The sequence below is a fragment of the Emiliania huxleyi genome (genome assembly GCF_000372725.1).
Source record: "Emiliania huxleyi CCMP1516 unplaced genomic scaffold EMIHUscaffold_76, whole genome shotgun sequence".
Lineage (NCBI taxonomy): Eukaryota > Haptophyta > Isochrysidales > Noelaerhabdaceae > Emiliania > Emiliania huxleyi.
Genome location: NW_005196310.1, coordinates 436,905 through 463,024, shown reverse-complemented (window position 1 = coordinate 463,024; position 26,120 = coordinate 436,905). Strand labels below are relative to the sequence as shown.

General features: G+C 67.2%; 4 protein-coding genes across 4 annotated transcripts in view; 2 read left to right on the top strand and 2 right to left on the bottom strand.

Moving 5' to 3' along the window:
• The window catches only part of EMIHUDRAFT_106349 (hypothetical protein), a gene marked incomplete at both ends in the record, with an annotated part of 8,098 nt that extends 849 nt beyond the window's left edge, over nt 1-7,249 (bottom strand). Inside the window, 9 exons of the mRNA XM_005760376.1 lie at nt 752-1,709; nt 2,594-2,923; nt 3,028-3,117; nt 3,191-3,366; nt 3,485-4,323; nt 4,413-4,672; nt 4,794-6,236; nt 6,448-6,606; nt 6,704-7,249. Coding sequence (XP_005760433.1) covers nt 752-1,709; nt 2,594-2,923; nt 3,028-3,117; nt 3,191-3,366; nt 3,485-4,323; nt 4,413-4,672; nt 4,794-6,236; nt 6,448-6,606; nt 6,704-7,249 — 4,801 coding nt within the window. The remainder of the gene's footprint in view (nt 1-751; nt 1,710-2,593; nt 2,924-3,027; nt 3,118-3,190; nt 3,367-3,484; nt 4,324-4,412; nt 4,673-4,793; nt 6,237-6,447; nt 6,607-6,703) is intronic.
• A 2,524-nt stretch (nt 7,250-9,773) lies between these two features.
• Nucleotides 9,774-11,508, top strand: EMIHUDRAFT_218054 (hypothetical protein; the record flags this gene model as incomplete). Its single annotated transcript, XM_005760375.1, has 2 exons — nt 9,774-10,676; nt 10,906-11,508. The coding sequence occupies 2 exons, from the start codon at nt 9,774-9,776 to the stop codon at nt 11,506-11,508; spliced, it is 1,506 nt and encodes a 501-aa protein (XP_005760432.1).
• A 3,719-nt stretch (nt 11,509-15,227) lies between these two features.
• On the top strand, nt 15,228-17,849 carry EMIHUDRAFT_465691 (hypothetical protein). The gene is made up of 5 exons (XM_005760374.1): nt 15,228-16,050; nt 16,173-16,605; nt 16,679-16,893; nt 17,150-17,258; nt 17,355-17,849. Exons 1-3 carry the CDS (start codon nt 15,257-15,259, stop codon nt 16,757-16,759), a joined length of 1,308 nt encoding a protein of 435 aa, XP_005760431.1. The 5' UTR covers nt 15,228-15,256; the 3' UTR covers nt 16,760-16,893; nt 17,150-17,258; nt 17,355-17,849.
• A 358-nt stretch (nt 17,850-18,207) lies between these two features.
• EMIHUDRAFT_218048 (hypothetical protein) lies at nt 18,208-18,885 on the bottom strand (the record flags this gene model as incomplete). The annotated part of the gene is made up of 1 exon (XM_005760373.1): nt 18,208-18,885. One exon carries the CDS (start codon nt 18,883-18,885, stop codon nt 18,208-18,210), a length of 678 nt encoding a protein of 225 aa, XP_005760430.1.
• Nucleotides 18,886-26,120: the final 7,235 nt, after the last annotated feature.

Below are 26,120 nucleotides of genomic sequence, written 5' to 3'. Positions count from 1 at the left end.
GGCGGGAAAGCGAAAGAGCCGGAACCGGTTTTCAAAAGGAAAGACTGGGAAGGACCCCCACGGGCGGGCAAAAAAGGGGAGAAAAAAGGAAAATTTTCCCGGGCGGGGAAAGACAGGCGGGTTTTAGTTGACAACTCCACGGGAGGAGGTAAGAAATCCTTAGGTTCGGCTTTTCACGCCCTCGGAAGGAAAGAAAGAAAACAGACCCGCCAAACGAGGGATGGGACGAGGACAGGGTCCCCACCTGCCCGAGCAAGGATTTTGGAAGAACGATCAGGGGGGACAGGTGGGGGCTCTCACTGTCTGTGCGATGTGAGCTTCTTGTTTCTTATCAACCTATCTATGAACAACAACGCCCGTCGGGTCGCCCAACGCATCCAGCACCCCCGTTCGCATTCGGCACCCCACATACCTCCGCCGGTGGACGCGCATCCGCGAATCAAGTTGGTGCCGGCAGCCTTGGCGGGTCGTGTGCGCGCGCGCCTCGCAGATGACGGTCAAGGTTTGCGTCTACAACTACAAGGGCGGCGCGTCCAAGACGACCATTACGATCAACCTGTCAGCCGCGTTTGCGAAGCAGGGCAAGAAGGTTCTGATCGTGGACCTCGACCCGCAGTGCAATGCCACGCAGTTCTGGAACACGGACTACGACGACGCGACGTCCGATACCGGCAGCCAGTCTGCTGACGCGGCAGCTGCGCTGGAGGACAGGGTGGCGGCGGCGGGGAGGGCGAGGCGCCGCCGCCGGCACCACCAAAGCTCGAGCGCAATGCCACGTTCGAACTCTCGGTCTTGACGAGGCACTCGACGTTGTTCGCCGGCGCCTTCAACGCGCGCGTGATGTCGCCCTCGCATGTGAACAGCTTGCACATCGGCAAGCGCTTCGTGAGGAGCCAGTACTCGACGGCAGTGCAGGCCCTGGCGCCAGCTGGGAACTCCAGGCAGCGCTGCTCACACAGTTCGGCGCTCTCGCCGAAGCCCCTGTACTCCTCCTGGCACTTGCCGCCGTTTACGTCGCAGAAGCCGGCGTGACGTTCGAACCCGGGCGCAGCCGAAACGGGCACAACAACTGAAGGGAGAAGCCCGTCGGAGCCGTGCGAGAAGTAGGCGAAGGCGCCGCCGCTCGCGGCGATGAGGCAGGTGCAGATGATGCAGAGCACCTTCGGCCAGCAGAGCTTGGGCCACGAGAGCCAGCCAGAGGCGGAGACGGAGCCCTTCGGCGTGGAAGTCGTGGTCGTCTTGGGGTCGACCGTCTTGACCGTCTTGGGGGTCTTGGGCTTGACCGTCGCGCCCTGAACAGGGGCGCGAGACTGGCTGTGAGCGGCGAGCAGGGGGCCGAAACTGCACGTGCAGGCGGCTAGCACCGAGTTTGTGGCCGACGGCGTGGATCCGCGGGTCGCCTTGGACGCCGCCTTGCCACCAACGGGTTCGCCAGCGACGTCTTCGTCTTCCTCGTCGACGTCCGTTCCGAGCAGCTCCGCGAACCCGTTGGGGTCGACGCGGCCGATCGGGGTGAGGTTCTTGGTGGTCGTCTTGGAGCGGTCGACCAGGTTGGACTCGCCCTTGCGGAGCGGGGAGGGGGACTTCCACTCGTCGATGCCCTGCGCGCGCACGGTCAGGGAGTGGGTTGGCAGAAGCGCGCAGAGGAGGCCAAAGCCGCAGGCGAGGAGGGCCGGCCGGGCGGTGAGCGGGTGGTAGCGCGTGCTGAGCTAGGGCGTGTGGGTGCCGTGAGGGGCTGTGCCCGGCGGGGAGAGCGGTTGCGCGAATCGGAGGCCCGGGCGGCTCGATATGTTGGCGTCTGGGGACAGTCGCTGTGCACCGCAGGCGAGGAGGGCCGGGCGCGCGGAGAGAGGTCTCGTCTTCGGCGCGCGCGAGTCGGGTGGGCGTCAGGGTGCGTCCGAGCGAGTGAGGGGCCGGGAGCAAGCGTGGTTTGGGCCGGCGAGCACCGTGGAGAAGGCAGAAGCCATGGAGGAGAGGAGCTGTGTGGGGGGGTATATCTTGGGTATATCCCCTGAGATTTGATTGAGATGCAGATGAGCTCGCCAGCTCGCGCGTGTAATTCGTCGGTCGGCCGTCCTCTTCACACATCTCATTCAGATTGTTATTCAAATTCCATGTCACAGCAATTGTCTCCCCTTTTTTTTCACCACCTGAGATCCCGAATCTCAGCCCTGCAATTATGACCCCAACTGCCCTGCCCTGCCCTGCCCTACTGCCCTGCCCGCACAGTGCCGCACAACTGCCCTGTCCGATCCCCTACCTACCCCGGGTGTGAAACCCACACTGCCCTGCCCGGCCCAGACCACACTGCCCAGCTGTGAATAGCCGGCCCCGCTCGCGAGGTCTCGGAGAAACTTAGGGTAGGCGTATATGTAGGTACGTCAGAGATCTGAGTCAATATCGTTGCACATACTACTCTGTGTACTGTGAGCTCCACGAGTGCGAACGTACACGTACTGCCATTTGATCCGAGGGGCACCACACGCTCAACCATCCCGAGGGGAGAGCTCTCGCTTTCGGGGTGCCGGGGCGGACGGGAACGAGCTGTGTCGGGCCATCAACGCAACTCCTCGAGCCGCTTCTGCATCGACACATACTGCTCGTGCATCGTCTCCGCCTCGGCGGCCGAGATTGCGCTCGGCGTGCCGACCCCCTCGCTAGCGGCCAACTCGATGTACTCGCGTGCGAGCGACGGTAGGCCGAGGCGCGCGAGCGCCGCGCTGTACTCGAGGTAGCTCCGCTGCGCCACGCCGGCGCTACTACTGCCGCCGCCGCCGCCGCCGCCGCCGCCGCCGCCGCCGCCGCCGCCTCCATTAGCCTGGGCGCCCTTCGTGGAGCGCTGATGCGGGCGCGCCTCGCCGACGGCTCGCACGAGCAGAGCAGCCAGCTCATAGGCGCCGAGCTCGACGAGCCGCGTGGCGGCCTACTCGCGCCGCGAGGTGTGGAGCAGAGGCGTGGCGGGCGGGCGGGCGGGGGGCGGGGGGGGGCTGCGCGCTCCTCGTCAAAGCAGCCGAGGGAGAGCAGCACCTCCACTGAGCGTGCGCCCTCGCCCCGCGAGCGCAAGTAGTCCGCCCAGCGGCGGAGGGCGCCCGCCCGCTCCTTGGGCGACAAGCACGCCTGCGCGAGCGGGGGGGGCAGGCGCCGTGGATGATGGGACGGCCAGTGCGACGAGAGCGTCAGGGGCGGGCACCTGCGCGAGCGCCGCCGCCTCCTCCCATTTCCCGCGGAGCTGCAGCTGCTCAGCGGCGGCGCCGCCGAGGCCGGCGGCACACAGTAACGCGACGGCCTCCGTCAGCTTTCCCGCCTCGAGCATCCGACCCGCCGCACGGTGCGCCGCTGCGGCGGCCGCCTCTCTCGAGACCGCGCCTACGGGTGTTGCAGCACCGCTTGTGGTTCGATGGGGCGGCCCTCGACACAGACCGCAACCGCAATGGCGGGCTGCCTGCAGCGACGACTCCGAGCAGCCAGTCGGACTCCTCCGCACCGCTGTGGCCGAGCAGCAAGTCCGAGCCGCCCGCGTAGGAGCCAGCGCCAATTAGCTGGTGCGCGGCGCGGCGCGCCGTCGACAGGCCGCCGCTGTCGCCGCCGCCGCCCGCCGCCGCCGCCGCCGCCATCTGCTCCGCCAACCGCGCCAACCGATCGGCGCGCACCGCCACTGCGCTCCGAAGCACACCAAACGTAGCCCACAGCTCGCCGCCGCCGCCGACAGTGGCGGCGGCGGTGACGACGCTTGCGGTCTCGCTCGCGGTTGCAGTCACGGCCGCTGCGGTGGAGGGGCCGACGATCTCGCCCTGCGCGATGGACCGGTCTCGAAAGGCTGGCGGCTCGCGCATCCCGCTCGCCTCAGGAACCCCGGCCCGCTCCCCTGGGCCGCGTCCGTCCTCCTCCTCGTCCCCTGCCGCCTCGCCCACCTCCTCCTCGGGCAGCGCCAGCCGCCACGCCACGAGCGACCAGAACCTCCATCGGCTGGACAGGCCGAGCTCGAGCGAGATCGCGGCGCAGCGCAACGCGCGTGGCATCGGCACCGCCAGCCGCTGCTGCGCCCCGCGCGGCAGCCACTCCGCCACGCGCGGGTGCACAAACCCGGCGCCGGCGGCCGCCTCCCCGGAGTCGGGAGGAGGCGAGTGCATCAGCTGCGTGAGCAGCTGCGCGTGCGCGCGGCGCGGCAGCAGCGCCGTCGAGCGCGGCGTGCGCAGCGACGTGCGCGAGCCGAGGGGGCAGTTGCCGGGGCCGAGCGCACCAGGTCGGAGCAGCACGAAGCAGCCGCCCTCGTACGCGGCGAGGGGCTGCCCCGAGGCAGAGAAGCCGACGCAGAGCGGGCGCCTGTTCACAGCTGCAGGTGTGAAGAGGTGCCGTTCTCAGCCTCATCTCCGACGCAGAGCGGGCGCCTTCCCGCCGGCGCGCGGCCCGACGAGGCGGGCTCCTGCAGCTCCCAGCCTGGCCCGGCGGGCAAGCGCCAGAGAGTGAGCTCGCCCTCTCCGAGCAGGAGGAGCATCTGCGTCGGCTGATCCGCGTCGTCGAAGCCGATGGCGCGCACGACGCCGCGGTGCGTGGCGACCAGCCGGCGCGCCTCCGGCACCGCGGCGTGCCACAAACAGACCGCACCCTCTGCCGAGCCAGAGACGAGCCACTGGCCGCCGCGAGCGAGCGCCGTGACGAGACCCGGCGCCACCTGCGGAGGACAGCGGGCTGGCAATCAGGCAGGACCGAGCCGAGGCAGGCGCGCGAGGCGGCGGGGCGAGCACCGCTGCCGGCGAGGCGCTGCGACGAGCGAGGATGCGAGAGCCGCGCACCTCGAGCTCGACCGTCGACCCGTCCGGGATCGTCAGCAGCAGCGCCTCCGCCGGCGCGTCCGGCGTGGAGCTGTCGGCGCTGCCTCGAGAGGGCGCCGAGGCTACCGCGGCTCCCGGGGCGGAGGCGCGAGACGCGGGCGTAGCCGGGAGAGGCGTAGCCGAGAGAGGGGGGAGCCACTCGACCGCAGAGGCGGGCGGCAGCGTCGGGAGCACGTGCCCGCCGACAGACGCAGCGGTGCGCGTGTCGAGCATCCGCGGCGGCGCCTCGCGGTAGAGGAGGAGGAGGCGCGCGCCCGAGGGCGAGAGGCGGAGCCCGACCAGCGGCGCCGCCTCGGAGCCACGCGGAGGAGCGAGTTCGCGCACGTCTCCCTCGGGGAGAGAGAGCGCGAGCACGACGTTCCGCCAGGTGCCGCCCCCAGCCTCGCCGGCGGAGGAGCCGCCACTGCCGCCGCCGCTGCTCGAGAAGGAGAGGAGGAGCGAAGGGCTCGCCCACAGCAGTCCTCCGACCGGGCTCTGGTGGAGCGCAAACTCACAGGCGACGGTGCGGCACGAGGGGCGGAGCAGCAACACGTGTCCCGACTCGGTGCCGACGGCGACGAACGTCTCGGAGACCGCAGCGGGCGGCGGCGATGGCGGCGGCGATGGCACGCTCGCGGCTCCGGGTGGAGATGGCGGCTGTGCTTGGGCCACGGCTGCTGCTGCCGGCGGCGGCGGAAGCGGAGGCGGCGGAGGCGGAGGCGGAGGCGGAGGCGGAGGCGGGGGCGGGGGGGGCGGGGGAGGTGAGCTCTCCAAAAGGGAAAAGATCGGCGTTGTGGATGGGGGTGGCGATGGGAGCGGCGCCTCCGACGACGGCTCTAGCAAGGGCGGCGGCGGGGTCCAGCCGGCCGTAGCCGGCTCCGCCGATGCGGGTGCGGGCGCGGGCGCTGGTTGCGGCTCCTCTTGCTCAGAGCCGAGCGCCGCTGGCTGCACCGCGAGACAACGGATCGGCGACGAGATGGAGGGGACGATGCCGACGAGCGCCATCGTCCACGGGTCCTCCGCGCTCGACGCAAGCGCGCCCTCGCCGCGCTCCTCGCCGTCGCCGCCATGGCCGGCGCCTGCCGCCACCGCAGGGAGAGCGGCGGGGAGGATGGCAGCCGCGCCGCCGGCGCAGGCGAGGGACCAGACCCAGCAGCGGCCGTCGGCAGAAATGCCCGCGAACGCCTCGTGTGCGGGCGGTGCGGCCGCGACGGCACGCAGCGCGCTGCCGGGCCCTTTGAGCAACGGCGCCATCGAACGGTACGAAAAGTGGACGCGGCGGCCGCGCCCTCCGGCGGAGGCTCCGTCCGAGCGGCGGAGCCAGGCGGAGAGGCACCCGTCGGTGTGGAGCCCAAGGAGCATGCCGGGCAGGCAGGCGGGCAGGAGCAGCTGCCAGAAGGGGTGGTCGGTCCGGTCGAGCGAAACCTACACGGTACACGACCTCCTTCCGACCGGCCTCCGCCTTCGAGGCAGGGCGGCGCAGTGGCGGGCCGAGGTGAGAGGAAGCCCGGCCTCGAGATCCGCAAGCACGACCTACAGGCGACGCCGCGTCCACCCTCGGGCTGGAGCTGCCCCGTCCTAGCTCGGCCGCAGCCCGGCCGGCTGCGAGAGCCTCGCGCGGCAGCAGCACGTAGACCTGCGCCTGGTGGTGGGGTGAGTAGAGCAGCTGCAGCGCCGCGGCGGGCGAGTAGGCGGCGCCGGAGGCGGAGACGTGGCGCGTGAGCGAGCAGGACGCGCCGACAGCGCTCGGTGGCTCGGACGGGAGGACGGAGAGTTGGTAGAGGGCGCCGCGCGCCTGGCGACGGGGTTGGGCCGGGCTGGCGCCGGGGGAGCGCATCGGAGGCCGAGAAGCTGGCGGGGAGGGGCAAGGTGGGTGAGGGCGCCGTGTGGACGGCGATGCGGCCTCCGTCGGCGACGTGCCGGTCGATTGCGAGGAGCGTGGGCGACTCCGTCAGCGAAGATTGCCAGAGGGCGGTGGCGGCGCGGCCAGCGGCAGAGACTTGCCACAGCACGAGCGTGCCGGCGCGGGAGGCGACCAGGAGGTGGTTAGGCCGCGATAGCAGCCAATGCAGGCAGAGGATGCCGCCACTGCCGCTGTCGCTCCCGCTGCCGCCGCCAGCCGGCGCCGTCAGCTGCGCCAGGAGCGCGCCTCGCAAGACATCCCACAGGTGCACGCTTCCGGTGACGTCTGCAGAAGCCAGCAGGAGTGGGCCCTGGCCTTCGCCGCCGAGGCTGGGCGCGCCAGTCTCACGTGGCGCGAACGCCACATGCGCGACACTGTGCATGTGCCCGGCGAGACACTGCAGCAGCTGTGGCGGAGTCGACGGCTGCACGATGCAAACCATGTGCTGCGCACCATAGGCGAGGAGGCCCTCGCTCCAGTCGATGCAGCCGCGGTTCTGGTCGTCCAAATAGCCGGGTGTGGTGATGGAGAGCATGTGTGTGCACGCACGTGTGGCGGCGCCGTGAGCCACAGCAGTGGGGGGGGGAAAGAAGGCAACAATCGAAGCTCGGTTGTGCATCCCTCCGGGGGCCCCTCTGCGCCGGGGAGGCGTTGTTGGAGGCTAGGACGCAAGCGTCCGTCGCCCTTTTCAAACTCGGGGCCCACTCCGCTACGGCCTACGCTCCGACCCGAATTTGGAGGGCCATGAAATTTAAGGTGTTGCTGCGCAAAAAGGGGCGGGGCGCGGGCGCGCGCAGCCCGCCGAGAGCTCTTTTTGGAGACCAGACCTTTCGATGGTTCATGCTTTCTATGTCTATCTATCATGCTTCATGACACGACACGCGGGGTGGTGGGAGCTGGTGGAGCTGTCAGCTGATCGATCCAAGTGGGTGGGGAGTGGGGGGCATGGCTGGGCATGCATGCAGGTCCGCCAGTCGGCCCGGCCTCTGGCGTGGTGCTGCCGCTGCATTCGCTGAAGAAGAGAGGTGCGACTTGATTGGAGGCACTGGAGGCGATGGTGGGGAAGGGAAGGTTGGGCCGGGCCGTGAGGAGCTGATGGCGCTGGCCAGCGCGGGGTGTGAGATGTCGTCGTCGTCGTATACTGCTGGCCCTCGCCCTCAGTTGCCAGGGCTGTGGGCTGCAGAATTGGCGTCGGTGGCGTCTACGCGGGCTCTGCAGCGTGATGGCTGGCGGGACTGCGAGGCCGGCGGCAGCGGAAGGAGAGGCTGGGCACGAGCCAGGAACAGGCTGGCCAGGTCCGCAGGTGGCTGCGCTCGGGCGAGGCGCGCGCGCGCATGGCAGGCCGAGCAGGCTCGGCATATACGGTGAACCCCCGATGTCGCGATGCCGGTCCCGCTTTTCCGCGATCGTTTCGTGAAATCGAAAAGGAATTTTCTTTTTGCAGGGTAATCGGATTTTCGCTATTTGGTCGTGTGGGTGTGTATTCCGGGATTAGTCAATGGTACCGCGTCGCCGACGCGGGCGCCTTGCGGGCAGAGCCCTTAGCCACCCTTTGTCTTGCGCGGTCAAAATTGCCGCCGTTTTACGCGGCACGACACTAGGCACTGGACTGGCGCGCACTGGCACTAACACAGGTACACCACGGGAGCCGTTCGAGAGAAGCCGCGAGAAGGGCTCGGCAGGCGTCAGCGTCGTCGCAGAACGAGGCCGAGGAGACGGCGATGAGGCACAGAGGATGGCGGGGCAGGGGAGAGAGAGAAAGAACGACGAGAGTGGGACGACCGCGCGAAGTGGCATGAAGGTCGGTGGCGAGAGACTGCGATTTCTGAGCCCTGGCTGTCAGGCTGTCAGGTGCTGTCAGGTGATCTGTCGGGCTGTCGGGCACTGTCAGGCACTGTCAGGTGCCTCTGTCAGACCAGCTGTCAGGTGCTGTCAGTGCTGTCGGGTGCTGTCGGGTGCGTGTCTGACATCAGAGGGGATCTGTAGCTGTCGGGTGCTGTCGGAGCTGTCGGGTGTTGCTGGCAGACGCTGTCGGAGCTGTCGGAGCTGTCAGGCTGCTGCTGCTGTCAAACGTAGGGCCGGTGCTGTCAGGTGCTGTCAGGTGGTGCTGTCGGGGTGCTGTCAGGCTCTGACACACACCAGCCACACTTATGACACTATCAAGAGGAGACCAGCAGGACTCTGCTACACATACTCTAGTCTCTACTCTGCCTCCGGTCCCACCATCACGCCGGCAGCGGCGGCCGCCTGGGGAGCGCAGATGGCGGCGCAGGCGCAAGCGCAGGCGGCGGCACAGACGGCGGCGGCCACCCCCACCCAGACGCCGTATAGGCATATATGACTGTAGGGCCCCAGAAGGCTAGCTGGTAGCTTCATTTGTAGTAGCACAGCCGCGGGTCCGCAGAGGTGGGGCGGGAGGGTTGAGAGAGTCGAAGAGAGAGACCCATGACCATCCCATGACTACATGGACATGGACCACACTCACATGTCTTTGCATGAATATAGTTTTGTTATACCCTCATGGGGCACAAGAAAGAGGCTGCACGGCCTGTGTACGGTCTGTGCTGCTCAGGTGCTGCTGTCGGGCTGGTCGGGCTGTCGGGCTGTCAGCGCTGCTGTCAGGCCACTGTGAGCTGTCGGGCTGTCGGGCAGCTGTAAGGCAGTCACGTTAGGGCCTGACAGCGACGGGTCGCCTCTGATGTCAGGCTCTGCTGTCAGGCTGTCAGATACGTGCTGTCAGCCTCTGTCAGTAGAAAGTGCGCTGCAGTGTCAACGCTGTCAGGCTGTCGGGCACTGTCAGGCGCTGTCCGGGGTTTGCTGTCAGGCTGCCAGACCAGGGCTCAGTGCGATTTGCACTGCTGCCGTAGGTGCCTCTGTTTTGGCACATGGACGCAAACAGTAGACCCCAGTCGCCGCGGGTGAAAGAACTAAAACGACGACCACGCTCACAAGCAGAGAGACATTGGGTCGGACTTTCGCGCTTTCTCCCTCTCTCACGGAGCTCTTACCTCTCCTCTGCCCCTAGGATTGCCCCCTCTGTTCGCACGACTGCACTGTGCATGAGCGCCGCCGCCGCCAGCCACGGCGGAGGGGGTGAGGCCCGCGAGGTGCTCACCGACGCACAGAAGGAGGCTTGCGAAGCGAAAGTGCGCGTTGACACCGCTCAGACATTCCGCTCTGCCGACGGCGACGACGAGACCGATGCGCTCACGCGAAAGCTCGCGTCGTACGTGGCGCTCACACTCGCGTTTGCTGAGTCGGTCTTCGACTCTCTGTCGACCGTCCTTGTGCTCGGCGTGGCCATGCCTGTGCTCCTGGGCTTCGTCTACGCGATGCTCCTCTACTTTCTGGCGGGCTTAGTCATCTGGCTGTTGGTTACGCTCCTGATCCTTGGCATGTGCTTCCTCGACTTTCTCCTCTGCGCGCACGCTGGTTGGATTGTCCTACCCTCTTGGCTCGTCGGCCCAGCCAACTCGACTGCTGTCCTCTCCGGTTCCGGTGCCGAGGTGGCGCTCCTCGGCGGCGATTCGTCCGCTTCAAACGAGGACCTCTACGGATTTCTCGCCGTGGTGGCTCTCGCAGTGACCCTGATGCTGCTGCTCTGGATTTGCTTTTCCTACAAGGCCATCGTGCGCACCATCGCCATCACGGAGGAGGCGACTAAAGTCTTCTCGACGCTACCTGCCTTGATGGTGTGGCCGTTCGTCGAGCTGACCTTTTTGATTGGCGCCCTCGTCTACGGTATCTTTGCACTCGCGGTCATATGTCACCCGTCCGTCTGGGGGGGCGACTCGCTGACGGCGCTCTTTGCGGTTTGCCAGGTCGCCGGCACCCTCTGGATGATCCAATTCATCCACGCTTGCGACTACACGACCATGTCTGCCGCCGTTGCCTACTGGTTTGTGACCACCAACGCGCAGAACGATGGATGCTGCGGCGCGGAAAAGTGCTGCAAGGGGTGGGTTGCGTTTTGCGGCGTCCCCAAGCTGCTCGATGCAGCATGGACCGTATCTTCTCGCCACCTTGGTTCGCTCGCGTTTGGAGCGGCGACCATCACAATATGCCAACTTATACGGCTTGCGCTGCACTCCATCCACTCCGCAACCAAGCAGGCTGCGCAGCCTCTCCCCTGCCACACAAAGCTCAGCACCCTTCCTTCTGAGCCCGACTCTTTTGGTGGTACCCGGGTAGGCTGGAGCGGACGGCAACTGCCTCGTCAAGATGGCCTTCCGCTGCGCCATGTGTGCGCTCTGGTGCCTCGAGAAGTCCATCGAGTTCGTGTCGTATTACGCCTACGTCAACATTGCGATCGACGGCACCTGCTTCTGCGTCGCGTGCAAGGATACCTTTGGACTCATCATCAAGTACCCGGCGCAGACCGCCGTGAACAATCTCGTCAAGAGGCTGCTGTGCGGTGTCTTGCTCGGCCTATCCACCCCTTGCATCGCTGCGGTTGCAACGTTCCTCTATCTCGACGGGCAAGAAGATTTCACCGAGAAGCACACGCCGCTCTACCCTGCTGGGACCGTTTTTGTCCTCGCTTTCTTCGTCGCAGGAGGCATCTCCAACGTCTTCGAGGCGATTCTCGACACGGTTTACCTCTGCGCCTTCCAGGACATGGATCTCAACTCACCACCAATCTACCTCTCCGACTCGATGCGAGAGGCACTTGGCGTGGACGCTGCTGAGGAGGAGGCAGGCAAGAGCGCCGACTACTACAAGAAGGCGTCATCGGATGCTGGGAGGGGGAAGGTTCAGCCCTCCGTGGGAGGTCCGGGGGGTTCGATGCTCTGAAGTGCACATGCGGGAAAACACATACCTCGAGGTACGTTACCAAAACACACGCGTAATGTTTAAAAACGTCACGACTCAGAGACAGAGCAGACCGACAGGTGCAGAGCTATCCCTCTCCGGCCTCAAGCAGGCGAAGCAGTTCGTCCTCTGGAAGGGCACGCGCGGTCGCCTCCTCCTTGAGCAGGAGCAGGAAGTGGCCGCATTCAGCAAACGCTCGCCGCGCCGTCTCGAGGTCCTTGTCGTCCTCGATTTTGATGCGGAGCGTCTTTCGCAGCTCCGCGGCGGCCCCGGAGCACATGAGCAGCTCCACGCCTCCAATTCCCCGCAGAGGTCCATCCTCGGCAGTCGGCCGAGAGCCCTCTGCGGAGCGTTGTGTAAGCTCTCGCCGCGCATGCGCCCCACTTCCCGGTTCGCTCACACTCTCGGCGTCCTCGCCCGCGTCCTCGCCCGGCGTGGGTGAAGCCTGGCCCTCTGTTGCCCCTTCCTCGGCTTCGGCCGCCACCTCGACTGCCGGGGTTTCTCGGGCCATGGCCGCAAAGTGGGCGGTCAACGCCTGAAAAAGCGCGCCCTGCCGACAGCCCTGCTGTAGGGCCAGCCGAGCAAGCGCGGTACAAAAGGTGAGCGAGCGAACGACGCATTCGCTAGCTGATTCGACTGGCCGCGGTCCATCCCAGCCGCATCGCAGCAGCATCAGCGCCTCGTCGGCCCTCTGCTGCAGAGTGCCGGCGGGTGGGCTCTGCAAATGCTCGGAGACGAGTGTTTTGAGGGCGGAAGCATCGCCCCCCTCGTCCACAGCCTTGACGTCCTTTGCGACTACTGCGGCGTCTGCGGAAGAAGCACCAGCATCGCTGCCCTCGCCGCCTCCTTGCGCGTCGGCCTCGACCTTCGGCTCGCTCTCAATTGCTTTGGTGGCGGCCTCTGACGCCGGCTCGTTCTCCGCCGCAGGCGCAGCCCTCTCGGGCCTCGGAGCAGCGTGGTTCTGGTTGGCCAGCTTGATGGCGACCTTCGGTGGTCGGCTCATGCCCGACGCCGTGGGCGCCGAGAGCTCACGCGAGTGAAGTTGCTTACGCATTGCCGTTGGTGAGAGCGGCAAGTGCGATGCATCCTCCGAGAAAGGCGATGTTGCGCTCTTGCCGCTGTGGTGCGCCGAGCGTCGGGCAACCGGTGAAGGAGAGCGACACGTCTGGTGAAGGGCCGGCTCTCTCGACGCATCGCTGTCGGCCGCTGAGCGGCAGAGTGACGTCTGCGACGAAGAGGCTGCGGATCCGCCATTTGCGGAGCGATCCATGGCGGCGTGGAACGACGGATTCGACGTCAGCGAAACGGTGGCTGTGCTCACAGCCGGCGCCCGCCATGACGCTGGGGCACCGAGCTTGAAGGGCGACGGAAGCTTGCGCCCCATCGCCTGCTCCCCGGCTGCCGGCAGCTGGCCAGGAAGCTGGATCGCTGGCGGCCGCCGGTTTGCCTCGAGCTTGGTGCGGGAGCGGAGGGGCAGCACCTCTTGTGAAGGGTCCCACGGCGCACGGGTCGGCAAGTCCCTGCTCGCGTGGTGGTGAGCGTGCGCATGGACGGCGGAGCTGAGCGGAAGTCGCCCCCGCAGGCCAGCGTGCGACGTGGCCGCTTGCGCCACGGGCCTCGCACCAGCCCATGCATCACCCGCCGCCGGGTTGCGAACCGGCTCCCGGTCTACCTCTGCGCCATGCCAAAGCCACCTGTTCTGCGTGCGTATTGGGGACGTCTGAGCGAGCTGCCTTGCCTGTGGCATGGGCGCTGACGTCTGCACCATTCCGCTCTGGGCAGCCGGGTGGATCCGCGGAAGGCTGACCGCGGCGGTGCGGCTGCTGCCCTCCAACTCGGCCGGCCTCGGGCCACGGCTGCTGCTCGGGCCGGCGGAGGAGAAGCCAGCCTCGTGGGGCTCGCTAGCCGGGCCCGACGGCTGTTGGCGTCTCCGCGGCCCACCTTTTCCTTGCCTGGGTTGAGATTGCTGCAACGGCGGCTGTGGTGGCGGCTGTGGTGGCAGCTGCGGTGGCGGCTGCAGGTGAGGAGGCTGCTGCGGCGGCGGCGGCTGCAATGCCGGTGGTGGCTGTGGCGACTGTGTCGATGGTGTCGGCTGTGCTGGCTGTGGGTACGGGGGCTGTGACGTTGGTGATGGAGGTGCCGGCTGAGACCGAGTCGGCTGAGGTGGACGTGGCAGCTGCGACGGCCGCGGTGGCTGCCGGGTCTCGGGCGGAGGCCGTGTCAGCGGCAGCTGTGACTCCTGGGACTGATGCGGTGGTTTAGGCTGCTGCGGTGGTGGCGGCTGGGGCTGCTGCGGCTGCTGTCGGTGCTGAGGCTGTGGGAGCTGAGACCGTCCGCGTGCGCCTCGGGCCACGTGGCCGCCCCGCTGAGGCGCCCTCCGGCCCCTGCTGCCAGTCGAGTTCAGAGCCCTGCTCAGAGCAGCGGCATTCGCTCGCGCCATAGCCGCCTTGCGGGCCTCATCCATAGGCGCTGGCGGGCTCGAGGCCCACGGATCGCGGTGTCGGCCGTTTCGCAAACTCATCGCAAACTCATGCGTCCACCACCACGCCATCAGGCAACCGCCCCAGGCCCCGCCGCACGCCCCACGCCCCACGCCCCACGCCCTACGCCTACCCCACCCAGCCCCACGCCCCACGCCCCAAAGCGCGCACACGACAGTCGAGTAAAATTGGAAGCCGCTGGGTCCCACGAAGAAAGGTGATAAACGAGCTGTGCCCCTCCGTTACCGCGATTGAATTCTTGAATTCACGCTGTTCGCCTTTGCGTTTTTCGAGGACGTGCGATTCGTGTGATATGGCGAGCGAGGCAAGCGCGGCGGCGCTCCAGATGCGGGCCGACCTGGCGGCAGGTCGCATGTCGATGTCCGAATACGCGCGTCAGGCACGCGCGGCAGGCGAGACCATCGGCGCCGTCGCCGCCGTGCTCAAGGAGCACGCAGCCTCGGCGAAGCCCACCGCGACGCAAGCAGAGGCTGCGGGCCCTGCGGAGGCGTCGGCCGAGACGATCCCTGCGGGCACCTACTTCGGGCGCACGCACGGAGGGCCTGTCCACGTCGTGGACGGGATCTATTTGCCGGTCGTGAGCGCGGCTGGCGACGCCCCTCCGGCGGAGGGTTCTGTGGAGGCGTCGCTCGCATGGCTGCGCGCGCAAGGCGGGTGGGGAGCGCGCGCCGCCGAGCGGCTCGGGCCGGACAACGACTTTCTTCTCGACCTGGACTTGAGCGACACGAGCGGCGGCGGCAAGGTCGCCGGCGGAAAGATCGGGCCAGAGGCCGCGATGCACGTGGCGCGCGCCCTCGCCGACAACCGCGTCCTCACCAGCCTCAACCTCGGCGACAACGCGCTGGGAGCGGAGGGTGCTCACCACCTCGCAAGGGCGCTCACCACCAACTTGTTGCTGACCGAGGTCGTCTTGTCGGGCAACGGGCTCGACGACGCCTCAAAAGCCGTGCTCACCTCCGCGTGGGGCGATCGCGTTCCAGCGGGGCTGCAGCTCGACTGAGGTGAGAGAGAGCTCCACCGAGAGGATTGAACAAGTCTACATCGACATGTACTCCATGGCATACACTACGTGCATGTGTGTAGCATGTACCAACGTACAGAGCCTTTCGATTTTTTTGCTTCCCCTATGAAGTGATGCGAAAAACTGTGATGCGAAAAACTTAAGCCCAATTTTTCACCCCGCAAATTCTTTTTCGGCTTGGGCCGCTTGGCGCCAGGAGGCGCAATCCATGTGGCTCATCGCGGACGGGTCGCAGACCTTGGGCCGCCTTCCCGTGCCGGGCAGCGAGGGCCCGTACACCGTCGGGCGGCACGAGTCGGCCGACGTCACCGTCACCGGCGACAAGTCCATATCGCGCAAGCACCTGGAGCTGCGTGTGGGCGAGGACGGCCGCACCCTCAGGCTGACCGACCTCGGCTCCAAGTTTGGCACCTCCGTGGACAACTCCAAGGTTGACCCAGGCGGGACGGCCAGCCTCGTCGACGGGGCCTCGCTCTCGCTCGGCGCAAAGGTGCTGACGGTGCGGCACGAGCCGCTCGTGCTCTGCTACTCGGGGCTGTCCAAGGCGGACACCGAGGTGGTGCAGGCCGCAGCCGCGCGGCTCGTCGGCGTGAGCGCGAGCAAGGAGTGGGCCGACGGCCACACCTCCCACCTCGTCATGTCCAAGATCAAGCTGACGCCAAAGCTGATGCTGGCGCTCGCGCACGGCTGCCCGGTGGTCGCGCCTGCCTGGGTGGAGCGGGTGGCCGCGCGCAAGGCCGCCGCCGAGCCGCTGCCTGACCCGAGCGCCGTGGGCTGCTCCCCCACCGACGCGACCCAGCCGGACATCCCGGCCGGCTGCCACGCCGTCCGTCCCGAGAGGAGGAGCCTCTTCCGAGGCAGGAAGCTGGCGGTGCTGCCTGGCGGGGAGGCGTCGAGCCGAGGGCACACGGTGTCGCTGCTCTCGCTCATGGGCGCCGAGGTGGTCGAGGCGGACCAGGCCGATGCCGCCTCGCTCTCGTCGCACGTCTCTGCCGGCTTCGAGTCTGCGCACTCCCGCCGGGGCTAGGGGGAGGGCCTAGGGGAGGGGGGGAGGGGAGGGGGGGGGGGGCGGACAGGGGAGCGGGTCGGGTGGCGTGGAGCCGTCTCCCCTCCCCGCGTGGCAGGTTTGTGATGCCCGAGGGCGTGAGCGCGGAGAGCACCCTGGCGGACCTCGCCGCGGCGGGCGGCCGCGCCTTCAACGCCGGCCTCGTCCGCCTCGTCTTGCTCCACGCCTCCCTCGACCACTTCCAGCCCCTCCCCACCCCCGCACCGCCGCCCGCCGCCGCCGCGCCGCCTGCAGCCGCCAAGCCAGCCTCCAAGCCGCCCGCCAAGCCGCCGCCGGCCCCCAGACCCGCCCCCGACCCCGCCTCTGCGGCTGCTGCCTCTGCGGCTGCTGCCGCCTCCCCGGCCATCGGAGGCGGCAGCGGCGGAGGGGGCGGAGGCGGAGGCGGCCAAGCCTTCCTGCGCGACATGACGCCCGTCTCCACGCGGGTGTCGCCCACTGCTGCTGCGCCGACGGAGGAGGCGGGGCCTGCGGAGACGCAGATTCCGACGCCGGTGCCAGAATTGGAGCGGCGGCGGCGGAGGGTTGGGATTCGCTCCTCGTGAGGGTGCGGTATTGCGGGTCTAGGTCGAGGCGGCCGCGCTGCCGGGGAGAGCGCGGCAGCCGGGGGCGAGCCAGCGGCGAGCGAGGCGCGTGGTGGTTGCGTGAGTAGGCTGCAGTCTACGACGAGGTGGTCGACAGTGCAGTCGCGCCGCGCAAGGAGGAGGAGGGCGGCGAGGGGGCGGACAGGCCCGCGAGGCTGCCGGGCGGAGTGTGGCGCGTGCGGGCTCACGCGCCGGGAGGTGGGCGAGATACGGGGAGATATGGGGAGATGTGCCACGCGTTGGGAGAGCTGCGTAGCCCGCTGCCTCGTAGCTGCTCCCCTGGGCGCTTTCCCCCCCCCCCGCCCCCCCAAGGCCTTCTCCCCTCCCCTCCGACTCCGCCCCTGCCCCCCGCCCCTCTCCCCTCTCCCCACGCCCTGCCCCTCTCTCGACGCTTCTTGCGCGCGAGCCCGCCCCGCCAGCCCCAGAGGCCCTCTCCCCTCCCCTCGCCACCCAGGTGTGAACGACTTCTTCTCGAGGCCCGGCGGCGCGGCCAGCGGCACGGACCCCAAGATGCCGAGCGTGGCTGCCGACGTGGTGGGCAAGCGGACTGCGGTGGAGCCGAGGCGCGCCCCCCGTCCCCCTCCCCTCCCCTCCCCCCCTTCTCAAGCCTCGCTGCACGCCCGCGCGGCCATCTCCACACCGCTCTCCCCTGCTCGCAGCGCGCTGGTCGGCAAAAAGCACTTTCAAAAGAACGCCGTGCGGCAGGGCCGCTCGCTCGGCGTCGAGCTCGAGGTCGAGGTGCTCGGCACGGGCTCCGAGTGGCAGGCGGACGCCACGCGCCGCGCCGGCTACGAGGAAGGCGCCGCAAACGAGGCCGACGCCCTGTTTGATGAGGCGACCGCGGCCCGGCCGACCAAGCGGTCCCGCCGCTGAGGCCCCATTGCGATTGCCTCCTCCGCGCGCGGCTCACAACAACGTCGAGGCGCGGCAGCCGCTGGGGGTCGAGACGCAGAGGCTGCGAGACGGGAGTTCAACGGGAAGTCCTCTTGCACGCCCCGGTGCATGTACGTAGAGAGAGTGGATATTTAGTTGAGTCAGGTCAAACTGGTCCGCAAGGAGCTTGAGGGTAGCTGTAGCTACGCGGTGTTGTCGAGTGTCGGTCGGCTTTCCAAAGCCGAAGCTTGGTTACCGAAGAAAATTCTGTATTCTCCAAACGAGATGGAGAAAAGGAATCGAGATACCGCGATATGCGATAAATGAAAGCTCGCCACAGCTCGCCGCGCGCGGGCGCCGCGGCCGGCGGGGGCCGCCCGGCGCCGGCCGCGGCCCGGCTGCGGCTCGCGCCGCGTCGCGGCTCGCGCGCCGCGCTTTTGGCGTCTCGCCTCTCGCTCTGACGTCGCTGAGCCTGAGGCTCTCTGTCCGACATCGATGGCTGGACCGGTTGTGTCTTTTTTATCGGTGTGCGCGCACACAGTCGTCACACGCACACACACACACACACACACACACACACACGCACGCACGCACGCACGCACGCACGCACGCACGCACGCACGCACACAGCTATCAGTATCATACTGCTGAGACGACGGGTTGCTCGCGATATGGCGCAATGGCAGCGGTGGCGGGCACTTTTAGCGCTATTCCCGGCCCGCCGTCGCCGTCACCGCCATCCTCGTCCTCGCTGCCGAAGTCGCGATCGTCCAAGCGCGTCACGTGATGGACCATCCAGCAGCCTGCGCCGGGAGGCTCCGCTGACCAGCCGCCCTGCATAGGGTCGTCCTCGTAACACGCGGGGCGAGTAAAGGGCTGTCTCGCGAGTAAGAAGTCGAACTCCACAGGTCGGCCCGCGAGTGCAAAGCTCATCCCGCCGAGGCTCGCCCGGCCGCTCGCCGTGGGCCAGCACCGGACACGGAACAGCTCGCGGCTGAGAGCGCTCAGCCCAGCGTCAAGCGGAAGCGCGCCGAGGATGGCAAATCGCGCGCACCGCACGAGCGGCCTGTATGTGGGGAGCGTCTCGTACTCAGGCGGTTGCCGCCAGACTCGCTCGTCTTCGAAATGCGGTACGCCCAGCAAACGCTTATTCTCTGGGCTGGAGAAGCGGTAGATTCGCCGATTATCGCCCGCTTGTAAAGCCTGTAAGTGCGTCTCAATCACCTGCTCCGCGGTCAAGTCAGGTGACGGGAAAACATCGCGCACACGGCTCGCCACGGCAAAGGCTGGCGCATTGGACACGATCAGTAGGAGCATTCTTTGCCGGCGTTTGCGCCTTGTACGACCTGGGTGGATACCGACGTGCTCGCAAGCCTGTTATGCGTCGCTCGTCAGCCGCCTGCTGCCGCCGGGCGGCCGCTCCTTCTGGTCGCGTGCAGCTTTTTTTTTTCAGTGTGTGAAGTTCAACAGGGTTTATAAACTTTTTTTTTGGTATGTGGCTCTAACGTACATTCCCGGAGGAGGACTGCTGACAAGGTTTGCGATGAGGAGTGAACCGAAGGGTTTCTCGGGGTTAGTGCACCACTAACCGCCTCTGCAAGAGCACTGCGACGGATCGGGCTCATACTAGCACCCACCTCGCGAGCCGACGTTCTGGCTCAACGAGGCTGCTGCTGGCACTCGGGGCCGACTTTCTGGCCCAGCGAGGCCGCTGGCGGGGCACACGGCGGCACGGGTCACTCCTCAACACAAACCCCGTCGAAGCAGGAAGTGAGGTCAGGTGTGTGTGTAAAGGCGGCGCGGCACTGCAAGGGGCAGCGGTAAGGCGGCGCGGCGGCAACAGACGGCAGGCAGGGCATCGGACGGCGGGACAAACGGCACGGGGCGTGGCACTGTAGGAGCGGCGGTACGGCGGCACGGCGGTAACGGACGGCAGGGGGGGCGGCGGGCTAAACGGCAAGGGCGGCGCGGCACGGAGGAAGGAGCGGCACGGCAGGGAGGAGCAAGGACGGCGCGGTAACGGCAGGATCACGGATAGGCGTGGCACGGATAGGAGCGAGCGAGCGGCTAGGTGGCGGGAGGGCGAGGCGAGGGTGGCGGCGGGTGGATCACGAGGAGGTAGAAGGTCTGGCGCGAGCGGGTGAGCGAACGGCGAGCGAGCGGCTAGGCGGCGGGGGTGAGGGTGGCGGCGGGTTGATCACGAGGAAGTAGAAGGTCGAGCGCGAACGTGCGAGCGAGCGGCAGACGAGCGGCTAGGCGGCGGGAGGGCGAGGCGAGGGTGGCGGCGGTGGATCACGAGGAAGTAGGAGGTCGAGCACGAGCGAGCGAGCGAGCGGCGAGATGGGTCACGAGGAAGTAGAAAGTCGGGAGCGGGCGAGCGAACAGCCAGCGAGAGCGGCGAGGCGGCGGGAGGGTGAGGCGAGGGTGGTGGCGGTTCGGATCACGAGGAAGTAGAAAGTCGGGAGCGGGCGAGCGAACGGCGAGCGAGAGCGGCGAGGCGGCGGGAGGGTGAGGCGAGGGTGGTGGCGGTTCGGATCACGAGGAAGTAGAAAGTCGGGCGGGCGAGCAAGCGGCGAGCGAGCAGCGAGGCGGCGGGAGAGGCGAGGGTGGATCACGAGGAAGGAGAGATTCGGGCGATCACGAAGAAGTAGAAAGCCAGGCGAGCGGGCGAGCGAGCGAGCGAGCGAGCGAGCGGCGAGGCGGCGGGAGGGTGAGGCGAGGGTGGTGGCAGGAGGAGGGGGCGAGGGCGAGGGCGGGCGGGCGACAGGCGAGACGACAGGGCGGCGGCCAAGCTGGCGTGGTGGTCGGCGAGAGGCGGCGAGGGCGGGCAGGCGACAGGCGAGACGACAGGGCGGCAGGCAAGCTGGCGTGGCGGTCGGCGGGAGGCGGCGGGAGGTGAAAGGCGAGGGCGATGGTGGGCGGGCGAGAGGCGACAGAGACGACGGGTTGGCGGACGAGCTGGCGGCGGGTCGGCAGGCGGAGGCGGGAGGCGGTAGGCGAGGGCGAGGGCGGGCAGTAGAGCGCGAAGTTGAGACCGCTTGACCTTCGACGGGAAGATTGCCCGCCCGTGGCCAGACCAGTGTGAAGGTGAAGACCCCTTACGAGCGGGCGGGCAGGGCGGGCTTTTGGTGTTTATAAACACGGTGTTTATGAACCCGTGTTTAATTGAACACCGCGCCGCTGGCGACCGCCCCGATAAATGAACTAAACAAACAATTTACATCGTTCATAAACTTTTTTTGTTGTGTTAAGCAGAAACTCTCGAAAAAACGGCGCACAACCATACCTCGCGCGCGTGTCCGTGTGTATACGGAGCAGGGACTCCTGTCGCGCCTGGGAATCATACGCGAACGTGGGGGAACTTTTCCCAATCAGGACCCCCCCCCCCCCCGCCGCCGCCACCTCTTTCAGTCCGCGTCCACATCCACGGCCGAGGAGGAGGAGCCCGCACCCTTGGACTTGTTCTGCGCCATCAGCGCCATGCGGTAGGCCTGCGCCGCGTCGACAGGTCCATGCCCAGCTCAGCCGGCGAGAAGCCCGCGTCGATCATCTCCTTGAGCCCTTTGGCCGTCTCCTGCTCGGTGAGGCTGGGCGGCGTGTCGCGCACCACGGTGTGCTGGAACTGCTCGTTGAGCTGCTCGCGGTAGATCTTGCGGTACTTCATGATCCTGACGTGTGCGAGCGCCTTGGTGGAGAGCCAGGTGCCGCCGAGCTTGTTCTTGGTCAGCTTCAGCGGCGTGTTGCACGGCTTGCCGTCCGAGTCGCGCCGCAGCACGCAGACGTGCGTGAAGCCCTTGGCGATGAGCGGCGCGCTGCGCCGCCCGCCCGGCAGCAGGCGCAGGAACTGCTTCTCCGTCCAGATCGCGGCTGTCGGCGCGCGCTTGCCTGGCGTGTTGGGTCCGACGTTCGACGGCGTGAAGGGGTCGTGCCGCTGGCGAGCCAGGCGCGTCTGCCATTCGCGATTCTCGCGATTCCGATTCCAAATCTCAATGCCAAAATTAAGGCTCTGCATTCACGGCAATAGGGACACCCTTCCCATTCTGATGCAGCGTCTTCGTGCTGCCGGGCTCGCGCGGCCGGCAGCGGATGATCTGCCTGGGTATCATGACCTCCTCTCGGCAGCCGCGGCCCGGCCCGAGGGAATAGAATTCAGGTTTCGTCCCCCCAGCTGGTCCAGCGTCCGTCCCTCCGAAAGACAAGAGTTAATGCGTGAACAGGGACGAGCGACCGATCGAAGAGGGACGCGCGAACAGGGCCCTGTTTATTGAGTTTATGAACGAGGTTTATCAGTTCAAATAAACGCGCGTTTAATTGAACTTCACGCGGGAGCGGGCGATCCTGTTAAATAGTCTTAAATAGTCGTGAACCAGGTGTGTTTATAAACTCTTAGTTAGTCCGTGTTTATAACATTCACACACTGTTTTTTTTGAGAGCTTTCGATGTTGAACAGGACACACTCGTGGCACATCGCTCTCGGGCCCCCACAGACATCCCGCCCACCCGCCGCCCCCGCGCGCGCCCCACCCCGGCCGGGAGAGAGGGGAGAGGGGAGTGACAGTTTGGGGTCGAGATACCGACCGCACACTCACTCCATCCATGTGCGAGAACGCAGTGTGTGTGTGTGTGTGTGTGTGACGTGTGACTCACTCGCTCACTCACGAGAACGCAGAGAGAAATGAAAGCCGACCGGCCCCCAAGTCCGGCTCACGCGCCCCGAGCTCACCATCTACCGCACAATCCGCACTGAGCACTTTCGCCCCCTCGCCCCCACGCCCCACCCCATCCACCTCGCCGAGTGCCGGCCGAGGTGCTGCGGAGAGAGAGAGAGAGAGAGAGAGAGAGAGAGAGAGAGAGAGAGAGAGAGAGAGAGAGAGAGAGAGAGAGAGAGAGAGAGAGAGAGAGAGAGAGAGAGAGAGATTTGTTTTGTTTTGCTGCGGAAAATCGCGCGATCTCGGGCGATCTCGGGCTGCGATTTTTTTTCAGCTGGTGTTCTCTCGGTTCTCGAGGGGGATATCCGTTGGGCGCGTTGGGTAGCGAGGATTGGTGTGACGCGATCCACGCAGGCGTGTTTTCTGACGGCCGACCGTCAGTGCACGGAGCCTGCCCCTTCTCTCCCACCGACTGCCCCGGCTAGTTTCCGAGGTCGCGCGCGGGGAGTGACTCGAGGAGTGACTATCAACCCCTGCGCCCCCCGAGACCTAGCGCGGGTGGGTTGCTTGGAGGCTGGTTGGAGGGGGCTCGCTGCAGGGAAGAGGGCGGTGTGTAAGCAGCCGATCCCCGTAGAGCCGTAGTCCGCCCCGTTCCTCCCCATCGGGCAGTGTTTTACTTTTCCTGAGCCCTCTTGTCTGACAGCCTGACAGCAAACCCCGGACAGCGCCTGACAGTGCACGACAGCCTGACAGCGCTGACAGCACTTTCTCTGACAGCCTGACAGCACGTATCTGACAGCCTGACAGCAGAGTCTGACAGTCGAGGGGCTCCGTCGCTGTCAGGCCCTAACGTGACAGCTTCGTGACAGCTGCCCCGCGACAGCCCGACAGATCACCTGACAGCACCTGACAGCCTGACAGCCAGGGGTCAGTACTTTTCAGAAGGTGTCCCCAAGCCCCGTGCACGGCATGTCGATTTTGGAAGGGGGCCAAGTCCGTGCACTGACTCAGAGGCGTAACACCACGATCTCCTCTCTCGCTCTATCTACCCAAGTCCTCGAGAACCTGGAGAGAGAGAGAGAGGATTATATGCGTTGAGGCCTTGGGCGTGCCGCCCCGCTGGCGAACCCCGGCTCGCATGACGGGCACCTATGAACAGGATCTCACTCTTTTGGCCTCCAGCCAGAGCCAACGAGGGGCTGCTTGAGCGGCGGGGCGGCGCGCCATCGTGCCGGCACGGGGCGGGCGCGCCATCGTGTGGCCATGGACGGGTCGTTGGCGGCGAGACGCCGCCTCGCGTAGAGCTGGCGCATGGCCGCGAGCTTTCGGTCGGCGTTGAGCATCTCGACAGCGTCAGAGCCAACCGTCTGCCTGCCCACGGGATGGAATGCGATGGCGCTGGGCTGTACCGCCAAATCCATCGTTGCGGTCACATTCGAAGAGTCAAAGTAGGCCCATTTTTGCGCCAGCGACGGCGGGGACGCCTCACCTCGCAGCAGCCGATTCAAGAACTCCTGATCGCTGATCATCTTCTTGCTCGTGACTGGCTCGCGGTTGATAGCGTCCATCCAGCGCTGCAATAGGTCACGCGCCGCATGGTTGTTTCGCACCAAATAAAAGCCGCTGTTGATCATCTCCGTGCCGCCGATCTCGAGGCGGTTGTCCTCGCGCATGAACGCCACCGACGGCGCGGCGGCGCTGCCGGTGCCGGTGCCGGTCCCGGTTCCGGTGGGTGTGAGGGCACGGATGAGCCCGGAGTAGGCGGACAGAGGCATCACCTGCGGCGGCATACGCACCTGTTTTAATCAAGTAAGTGGGCCAGAGAGAGCGAACATGGCGGGGTGGCGAGACGCGCACGTCAACATCGGTGAAGAGGAGAAGGTCGCCCTCGCTGGCCTTGCGAACCACAGAGAGGGTGGTCGCCACCTTTTGTCGGGTCGCATCGCGCCAAACATAGTCGCCGTACTCCCCGTTGGCTAGTGGAGGGGGCGTGCTGCCGTTCGTGGTTCGCATCCATTTCCGATACGTTGCTCGCGAGAGCATGTTGCGGCGCACCCTCCGCCATGCAGAGCGGTGGATTTCCACCGTGTACTCTGTCGTAGAGTCCGATTGAAGCATCTGGCCGAGAAAGCACAGGAAGCACTGCAACAGTGCGCCCGACTCGGGCGTCGCATAGGCCACGATGTGGATCCGGGACGACTGAGGGCGTCCACGAGTTCGCTCCACATCGTGGAGCCGCGCTTGCGTCAGCATGTGAGGAGGACTGTGTGCCGGTGTGCTGTGTTTTTGGCGCGTCGCAGGTCGGCGTTACTTACGTGTCATCGATTTTCCGCGTGGTTTTCTTATTTTTCTTAAGGTTTCTGAAGAAAGAGAAACTAGAAATACGTTGTCTGAAAAAAGAACTCTCCGCCCTCGCGCATGTGCAACGCCGTGTCACCGCCATCCTCTGCCAGGCCGATGCTCCAAGTAAATCTCGGTGGTGGCCGCGAGCAGTGGCTGCGCGTGCCCGCCGAGGCCGAGGCCGAGGGAACGTTGTACACGGCGCTCCGCAGGGCGCTCGGTCTTACCCGCGCCCGCCAGCGCTTGGCAGTGGGCGAGCCGGTTCTCGCTCCCGACGCTGCGACGCTGCGCCCGGCGGTAGTGAGCGAGGCTGCGGCCGGCTGCGCAAACCTCGCAGGTCGCCGCACCGTCGCGTGGACTAGCACTGGCACTGGCACTGGTGCTGCCGCACCACCCGCCACAAGCACCGTCGCCGAAGGCAGGCTCGTTCGGCGTGACGGCTTCTGCTCCCGGCTGCTCGAGGGCTGCGAGCGAGCCAGCGCGGCGGTGCACCGTGGCGGGCGCGTCTCCGTCTGGCGGGCCGAGATTTGGTGCGAGGGCCTCTTCTCTGTCCTCTTCTGGGCGCTTGGCTTCCTCGAGGCGGAAGCCAAAGCCGCCGCGGCGACCGGGAGGCCGGTGCACTTGCTCATCGACTGGACCGACGAACGGATTCTCTTCCACCGGAGCGGCTCGCGCGCGCTGCCCAACGCCTGGAACAGCTTCTTCGAGCAGCCGGGCCGCGCCGGCTCGGAGGAGGAGGCGGAGGCGGCGCGGCTGCCGGACGCGGCTGCGCTCGAGGCGGCGCTCTGCGGCGGCGGCGGCGGCGGCGGCGGCGGCGGCGGCGGGATGGCGTGCGATGTGAGCGTGGCGTACGGCGAGCCCTTCTTCTCCAAGATGGGGTCCTTTCGCGGCGCAGACGAGTGCGCCGAGCCGTGCGAGGGAGGAGGAGGGCTGCGGGGCGGGAGGCTGGACGAGGGCAGCGCCGAGGCGGGCCGCCTCGCGGTCCTCCGGTGGGTGCGACTGCGGCCGCGGCTGCGGCGGCGCGTTGAGGCCGCGCGAGACGAGCTCGGGCTGGGCGACGGGCGCGGCTGGCTGGCGGTGCACGTTCGGCGCACAGACAAGCTGCAGCAGTGCGCCTCGAACGGCCTCGACGTCGCCCGCTGCTCCATCGACGTCGCCGCGCACTGCTCCAGCCTCGGCTGCGGCGGCGCCTTCGTCTGCTCCGACGACGCGCGCCTCAAGGCGGCCCTCGGCCGCTCGCTCGCCGCCGCTGGCCTGCGGGTCGCGGCGCTCAGCGTGGAGCTGTCTGCGGCCGGCAAGGCGGCGCACCTCGACCCGGCCCTCGACGCGCGGGCCAACGCCGAGGACTGCCTCGTCGAGAGCGTGCTCATGGGCCGGCACTGCACCGCGCTCCTCTCCACCTGGTCCAACGTCTCTGTCGGCGCAGTCTTCTTCTCGCCGACCGGCTACGAGCACCGCATGTTTGGTGACGCGCCGCCGCCGCGGCTGCCGCGGCGGGTGGGGGCGGGGGCGGGGGCGGGTGGTGCCGCGGCGGGAGTGGGCGGTCGGGCGCGGTGCGGCGCG